This window comes from the organism of the source record quoted next (genome assembly GCF_019968985.1).
Source record: "MAG: Porospora cf. gigantea B chromosome Unknown PgB_NODE_1231_length_6925_cov_117.768, whole genome shotgun sequence".
NCBI classification, from domain to species: domain Eukaryota; phylum Apicomplexa; class Conoidasida; order Eugregarinorida; family Porosporidae; genus Porospora; species Porospora cf. gigantea B.
Window position 1 is genome coordinate 1 of NW_027178594.1, and position 6,925 is coordinate 6,925.

At 55.6% G+C, this 6,925-nt stretch overlaps 6 protein-coding genes across 11 annotated transcripts; 2 read left to right on the forward strand and 4 right to left on the reverse strand.

The window, feature by feature from the left end:
- On the reverse strand, window positions 1-963 carry KVP17_002104 (uncharacterized protein; the record flags this gene model as incomplete). Of its 2 annotated transcripts, none has more annotated exons than XM_068518073.1 (1): window positions 1-963. In XM_068518073.1, a coding segment is annotated over one exon (963 nt), but the record flags the coding sequence as incomplete, so codon positions are not given. The 2 variants fall into 2 exon arrangements, with proteins under 2 accessions (XP_068379116.1, XP_068379115.1); XM_068518072.1 differs by having other exon boundaries at window positions 18-963.
- A 119-nt stretch (window positions 964-1,082) lies between these two features.
- KVP17_002103 (uncharacterized protein) lies at window positions 1,083-2,760 on the reverse strand (the record flags this gene model as incomplete). Of its 3 annotated transcripts, XM_068518070.1 has the most annotated exons (4): window positions 1,083-1,694; window positions 1,723-2,136; window positions 2,165-2,639; window positions 2,666-2,760. In XM_068518070.1, 4 exons carry the CDS (start codon window positions 2,758-2,760, stop codon window positions 1,083-1,085), a joined length of 1,596 nt encoding a protein of 531 aa, XP_068379113.1. The 3 variants fall into 3 exon arrangements, with proteins under 3 accessions (XP_068379113.1, XP_068379114.1, XP_068379112.1); XM_068518071.1 differs by lacking the exons at window positions 2,165-2,639; window positions 2,666-2,760 and having other exon boundaries at window positions 1,723-2,118; XM_068518069.1 differs by lacking the exons at window positions 1,083-1,694; window positions 2,666-2,760 and having other exon boundaries at window positions 2,123-2,629.
- A 136-nt stretch (window positions 2,761-2,896) lies between these two features.
- On the reverse strand, window positions 2,897-3,463 carry KVP17_002102 (uncharacterized protein; the record flags this gene model as incomplete). Its single annotated transcript, XM_068518068.1, has 1 exon — window positions 2,897-3,463. One exon carries the CDS (start codon window positions 3,461-3,463, stop codon window positions 2,897-2,899), a length of 567 nt encoding a protein of 188 aa, XP_068379111.1.
- An 84-nt stretch (window positions 3,464-3,547) lies between these two features.
- On the forward strand, window positions 3,548-5,226 carry KVP17_002106 (uncharacterized protein; the record flags this gene model as incomplete). 2 transcript variants are annotated; one of them, XM_068518077.1, is made up of 3 exons in its annotated part: window positions 3,548-3,635; window positions 3,664-4,136; window positions 4,165-5,226. In XM_068518077.1, 3 exons carry the CDS (start codon window positions 3,548-3,550, stop codon window positions 5,224-5,226), a joined length of 1,623 nt encoding a protein of 540 aa, XP_068379120.1. The 2 variants fall into 2 exon arrangements, with proteins under 2 accessions (XP_068379120.1, XP_068379119.1); XM_068518076.1 differs by lacking the exon at window positions 3,548-3,635 and having other exon boundaries at window positions 3,894-4,136.
- Window positions 5,227-5,228: 2 nt separating this feature from the next.
- KVP17_002105 (uncharacterized protein) lies at window positions 5,229-5,605 on the reverse strand (the record flags this gene model as incomplete). 2 transcript variants are annotated; one of them, XM_068518075.1, is made up of 2 exons in its annotated part: window positions 5,229-5,522; window positions 5,549-5,605. In XM_068518075.1, 2 exons carry the CDS (start codon window positions 5,603-5,605, stop codon window positions 5,229-5,231), a joined length of 351 nt encoding a protein of 116 aa, XP_068379118.1. The 2 variants fall into 2 exon arrangements, with proteins under 2 accessions (XP_068379118.1, XP_068379117.1); XM_068518074.1 differs by lacking the exon at window positions 5,549-5,605 and having other exon boundaries at window positions 5,229-5,480.
- Window positions 5,586-6,323, forward strand: KVP17_002107 (uncharacterized protein; the record flags this gene model as incomplete). Its single annotated transcript, XM_068518078.1, has 1 exon — window positions 5,586-6,323. The coding sequence occupies one exon, from the start codon at window positions 5,586-5,588 to the stop codon at window positions 6,321-6,323; it is 738 nt and encodes a 245-aa protein (XP_068379121.1).
- Window positions 6,324-6,925: the final 602 nt, after the last annotated feature.

Sequence of the window (6,925 nt, forward strand, 5' to 3'; positions counted from 1 at the left end):
CAGTGTTCGCAAATGACCGTCCAGTTCCTGAATGAACCCCGACAATGCGTCGCTTTTGAGGGCCTCGGCGTGCATGGCCTGTGATAACATCTCATCCGCAACGTTTGAGCGGAGAAAACTTTTGAACAACTCGAAGAGACGAGCGAGATCCTGATCCTTCTGATTGTGTCGTAGGAACTGCAGCAGCGCGTATCCGGGTCCAGTGGCATTGCAGAACGTGTGTACAGCGCCTTGCAGCATCGTAGGCGGCTTCAGGTTGAAGAATGCCTTCCTCATGGCAGTTACGTCCTCCATGAAGTCCATTTCCTCTCGCACAACACTCACTGTCTCCAAAAACGTCCGCTCCAAGTAGGCTTTGCGCTCGTCCTTGTTGTCACTCAGGGCGTTGATCTCCAGTATAGGCAACGAAAGAATGGTCACGTAGTAGGGCGCCAAGGAGCGAAACAGTATGCTCAGGGCCTTCAAATCATTCGGGGCGCCACTCACCTCTTTCACAAGCTCTGCTATCTTCGGCAGCATAAGCCCGTAGATCATCCCACAATGGTCTCGATCCTCAGTGCTGAGAGATATCGAGGTGAAGGATTTGGCGTCGTCGACGACGGACTCGAAGCGGTCAGTGTAGTGATTCCGAAGCCCGACGGTTTTTTGAGCGGTAGAATTCGTCGAAGGGGCAAGTATGGCGGTTGAAGGAGACCTTAAACCTGCTGCGTCTTTCGGTGCGGCTGGCTCAAAGGTCGTGGTCTCTGGCTCTGCAGTGGTGGTCTCTGGCTCTGCTGTGGTGGTCTCTGGCTCTGCAGTGGTTGTCTCGGGTTCTTCCGTCGTGGTCTCTGGCTCTGCAGGCGCGGAGCTGAATGAGTCGTCATTTACCTCGCCCTGCGTGGCATCGGGAGACTCCGAAGCTCCCTTTAAGCCCAAAGTGAGGCATGGACAGGCCACCAGTCCGATAAACAGCGCCAATCGCATGTGCACCTTTATTTGATTCGACTACAGGTTGATTACATATCGTTGGTGAAATTTCGCTCACGTCACGAAGCAACACGGCGGTCTCTGACCCGCGGGTCATAGAATAACAAATGACCCGCCTAAACTACAGTACTTCCACCCACACATATGGGAAGCGCTTTCTGGTGACATGCGCAGGGGCAGCCTCTAAAAGGTCTTAGATCGATAGCCACCGCGGTCATGTTGTCACAACCGTAATCGACAAACGTGGGGTTGGGCGACAGTATTGCATTGAGCAGCCTCTCCAGTATACCGCTCACGCGGGTAGCATCGCTGGGCAGGGGACCAGTGTCGGGAATTACAATCTCAGCTGGAATTATATGAGCCTCCGTCAGGGGCATGCTGGCAATTATGTCGTTGACTGCGGCATTCAACCCAATCATGCATTGGCCTGGGGACCGAACACCAGGGAACCTACAGGAAATCGCGTCGGAGACGAGCCTGTGTGCGACGAAGCGGTAGATGTCTTCATTGGAGAAAAACTCGAAGAGGCCGTCACAACCCAGGAACACGAACTCATCGTCTGCGGATAGCGGCACAGAGGTAACATCAGGTAAGCTCGTAATGATCTGCTCTTCAAGGGCCCTGCTGGTGTCTTGTTTGTAGTGCAGGTCACCCAGAGCCCTAGATAAGTTAAGGTTGCCGTTCACCCGGCCAAATTCGACGGTGCCCCCGCCACTTTCAATTCGCAGCTGCGTGCATGTCGGCTTCCGTACTCACTTTTTCAAATGGTAGATTCGGTTTGTGGTCCTCAGAGAGCGGCACCACACCTGAGCTCCGGCCCAGAAAGGCACGCGAGTCTCCAGCGTTAGCCACTACTAATCGGCTTGCCGTCAGCACCGCCACCACCGCAGTGCACCCCGCGACGCGAGCTGAGCTACAACCGTCGCTGCCTGCGCGCCGAGGACTGCTCGCACTGGATTTCCGACGGTTCAGTGAGTGACGGACGGAGCTCCACAGTCGGCTACCGTCGTCGGTGGGACTTTTAACCAGGCCGCGCTCGTCAATCTTCTTCTTCCGTGATCGGAACTTCGACGCAATGCGCTTCCGTCTGGATTGCTCTCCTTCTGCAAGCGTCTCAAGCGACGATATGCAGCTGTCGTACTTCGGTGGCATTTCGTCACTCGGTTTCGACTGCGTCAGATAGCAGCCGCAGGCTCACTTCGCCGATAGTCGGCTCGCTCTGGAACTTCCGAAGAGCGGTCTTATTGTTCAGCGTAGTCGTTAGAGACATGTCGGTGAAAAGCTCTTTGATCTGCTGGCTGCAAGCGCAGTTAAGACATTTTGGCGGTCTGGCAGAGGGTAAAAATTCTCGGCTAGTCCGAGATTCCTCCGGGATCACACCTGGTTCAGAGAAACAAGAGTAAGAGAGCAACTCGTTCTCGTCTACATCGCTTTTCTCTAAAAGTCGCCGGTCTACAGCCACGAAAGCCTCCTTCAAAGACTGCTCGAGGCGGCCAAGTTTGAAGGCCTCTGTTTCCGACCAAATATCGAGGAAGTGTCTCGCCACGAACTTCGAAACCTGAGGACCGCCATGGCCGTCAAACACGCCGAATACGGCTCGCACCTCCTCTGTGGGGAAATCTGGCACGTCAGGCCCAACAGCTGTGAGGTGTGCGTCCTCCATACGTAACCGCCTGTGTGCAGGGGATCTCAACCTCACCACCCCCTCATCGACATGGTGGTGTAGCACAGATCTTCATAGAAACCAAGGGTGGAGAGCTTGTTGGCATCTGCCACCGAAAGGAAGTTTCCCATCGGTTATTATGCGTTTTGCAAGGCACGTGACACAGCCCAGCTACGTTTCGACTGGCCAGCTGCGCTGGTCTAGCAGAGTCCTGCGAACTCGCTGAGGTTGAAGTTATGCCGCTCACAAGTTTTCGCATTGCGGCAGTTACTGGGATTTCTCGTTACTCTCTTGCATGCGAACCCTACGTGCAAAAGAGCGGGGCAACAGATGGGTCGGAACTTTCTCATGGAGGAATCCACAACGGAGCTTCTTGCACTGGTTGAGCTGGTAGAACCGGCAAACGTAATGGAATACATCACTGTGACGTCGCGCCTCCATCATTTCTTCTACGGAGTGCGCGTAGTAGCACTCGTCCCCGAAGACACAACCGCCAGGCTTGTCTATGCGTTGGCACTGACGGCATTTCAGAGATTGCACTTGTTCCGGAGTTGGCACGTCAGTTCTAGGTGCAGCGAATCCGGTTCGAGTCGGCTTCTGGGTCAGCAACGACGCTGGAGGGGCACGCTCCTCCAGAGGGGGCTCCCTGTCGAGTAGCGGAGAGGGCAAATACACGTGCATTGAAGAGAGAGGCTGCTCTCGCCCTCGTTGTCGGGCGATGGGGGGGCTTCGGCTGGGCGGAGGAGTTTGAGGTACCGTTTTTGGAAAGGACTCGACTTCTAGGAGGCTCTCAAGAATCCAGTCCAGCCCAAACTCCATCTCATTCATAACCATACCGCGCTAAAGCGTAATTATTCCCACACCTGGCTTCACCGAGATGCGATCCGCATCTTACCCTAGCTTCGTGACAGAATTACAATGGACGACCTCAGGCGCTTCCTGCCCACCCAAGCAGTAGGCTCCTTTCTGGACCGCGCAGCCAAGGCAGTGGCGGAGCTGGTACATGGTAGCGTCTTCCGGTCTGCATGACGCAGCGCCGCCAGCGTCAGTCAAGCCCGTTCTCAAACGAGTATTTGTCGCGGAGTACCCATCGAAGGATTGTGAGCGGATCTCCTCCTTCCTGAAGTCACAAAGGGGGAGAGGGTATGCGCTTGTGATAAATTTGGCAACAGGTCCCAGTTGCCTGTCCCAGGAAGGAGTTTCGTGCGTTGACGCACCCTGTGCCTCGCATGTCGATGTGGGAACGCTGCTGGAGACGTGCTCCATGGCGGCAAACTGCCTCTCAGAGCACCAGGAGAACGTGGTGTTGGTCCACTCGCTTCACAGCATCTCGAAGCCAGCGGCTTTCGCCATTGCTTTTCTGATGTGGACATCGTTCTGTTCCTCCATCGATGAAGCGTTAATCTTCACCTGTGAGAAGCTAGGCGTGCCCACTGCCATCTTGGCTCCCTCTCAAATACGGCATCTGGAGTACTTCTACCATGGCAACCGCCTGAGGCTCTACAAAGTGGGTATACCTCTGGAGCTTCACGCAGTTTGGCGCCTTGAGACCTGGCGACCTCACCTTGTTTGTTCAAGATGCACCAGATGTACGGTTAAACTCGCTTACCGTTTACAATCCGCCTGATATCTCTCGTGGTAGCCTACTGAGTCGCAAGAAGGAGTCATCCCACGGAGTTCTGCATCTCAGACCTTTTTTGGCGTTCATCGAAATTTGGAAGGACGAGATGTGTCTGTATTCAACAGAATCATTTTTGCGAGAAGCCCTTCTCAAAAGCCTCGCCGGTTCCGCCCAGCCCACTAAGAGCACGCTCTTCGCATCTGACAACAAGATTGTTTTCTATTTGGACGAAAAGCTAAGCGGCACATTCCTCCTCCGTGTACGGGTTTTCGCTCGTCCTTCCTGTCCCAGTCAGATGCAAACTCTTAGGGGTGTCATCGCTTTCGAAGCCGAGTTGAACACGTTTTTCCTAACGCAGCAAGAGGCTCCGCTGGTGCTGACGAAAGGCGAGCTGGACGGACTGGATAGCCGCTACAGGCCGCAATTCCGGGTGGCCTTGGACTACCTGCCCCAGTCTGACAGTCCGCGACCGAGTCCACACTTACCCGCGCCTCCGGCGTCGTTTGTGAAGATGTCCAGCAGTCTGGAGCCGTTCACAGTGCGGCCGCTGACGCCTCCAGTGACAGAGCTGCAGCTAGACAAGTCGCTCATTGGATCCATGACGGGGACCGTCAGCAGCCTCATGAGCCGAGGACGCAAGTTCGTGGACGCGGCAAGCGACAGACGGGGTTACACGCCGCTCTCAGCAGAGGCCCGCGAGTCAGGAACCCCTGCAGTGGATACATCAGCATTCGACCAGGAGGTGGAGTCTGAGGAGGACATCGTGGCCGAGTACATGCAAGAGAAACGTAGACAGACACCACTTGAGCCAGCGGCGGAAGTTGAGCCAGCAGTTCCTGTAGAACCGGCGGAGCGCGCTCCCCGACCGAAAAAGTCTTTCGCGACAGTGTTCAAGGCGCACCTGACGCAGGCAGCGGCGCTCGAGGAGCGACTGATGCACGAGATTAATGACGACTTCCTAGATGGTTTGCTATGAACTCAGTTTCCGGGCGTAACTATTGTGTCTGGCCTGTCACTATCGTCAGGCTCGGCTTGCAGCTGGACACTGCAACAGGGAGAGGCCCACCTCAGCCCTCTCTTGGCAACAGGAGCTGGCGGCCCGTCACCATAGACAGGAACCTTAGTGCTCTGCAGAGCGACGACTCGATCAACCAACTTGACGACGCTGCGCTTGTCCCAAGGAAGGGGGTTGGAGCGCACAGCCTCCTTGTTGGGCGTGATCTCTTTCATAACCACCCCCGTCCCCTTGGCTATGGGCGCATATTCAGACGTCTGTTATCAGCGAGTAAGGGACTCACCGATGCATTCTGCAGCACGATGGAGGCCACTTGAGCGATGCCTGAAACCGAGACCATGCTGCCCTCGGTACTCAGAGTCTTGACAGCGTCGATATCCGGTACTGGTCCTGAGGCGTTGGTCCGAGGTGAGGGAGTCCTTGAAGCTTTCGACTGCTTTGGCTTCTCCACTTGGACACCAGAGATGCTACGGCTGGGCAGAGCAGGCGCACTGCTACGTTTCTTCCGCAAGCCTTTCGATGGCGCGGAGCTGCTTCCCTCTGCATTACTCTTCTTGGGAGCCAGAGTCTGTTTCGGTCGTTTCTTATCTAGGGACTTCTTTCGATTGGGAGGCCGATTAGGAAGGCCAATTGGGGTCTCTGTTACCTTTAGGGGCTCGTCGGCCTCTGGTTCAGCCAGCTTCTCGTTCGTAGGTCTCTGGGCTGGAGAGACTGAGCTTCGTGTTGGGACAGACTCCTCACTGGGCTCCGCAGCGCTGCCCGGTGCTTCTCCCGCCACTGGACGACTGACTTCGCTGCTCTTTTTCCTGACTGTAATGGAGCTCCGCTCAGGGCTCTCCGCCTTCGAGAGATTGGAAGACGGAGAAGAGCTGCTCTCCTCAGTTTTCTTCTGGGAGGGGGACCGTGAAGGAATTTTACTGGAGCTCCGTAGCGTTGAGCTGGACCTGATTGCGTCACCGTCGGATGCTGACGACGAGGCGCCGGTCGCCTTCCTCAAAATTGTTTGCTTCCTGGTGTGCGAGGCTGCCGTTGTTTGCTTCCTGGTGGGGGGTTCATAGCTTGATTTTGCTGTGAGTGGGGGTGAGAAGCCCTTTTTGCTGTCTTTCTTCTTGGGGGTAGCTCCTCGGGCCAATGACTTGGTTTTTTTCAATGACTTGGTTTTCTTTGGTACAGTGACGCTGCTGTCATCGGCCGTCTTCTTAACTTCTTCCTTCCCAACCTTTGACTTGGCCTTTTTGGGTCCTGTGGTCGTCTGTTTCACCGCGATTGCAGACTTGCTGGTCGTTCTTTCCTTCGCCTTGGATGCCTTCTGCGCCGCTGACAAGGCGGAAGCGGACTCACTGCCTCCTGCGCTTGGCGTCAAGCGGGTGGAAAGTAGGCTGCCTCCTGGGCTACTTCTGGTAGGGGGAGATGCGCTCTTTGCCACTCGTCCAGTTGATAGACGGCTGCTGGCTCCTGGGCTACTTTTTGTGGGGGGAGATGCGCTCTTTGCCACTCGTCCAGTGGATAGACGGCTGCTTAATGGGCTACTTTTGGTAGGGGGAGATACGCTCTTTGCGACTCGTCCAGTGGATAGACGGCTGCTTCCTGGGCTACTTTTGGTAAGGGGAGATACGCTCTTTGCGACTCGTCCAGTGGATAGACGGCTGCTTCCTGGGCT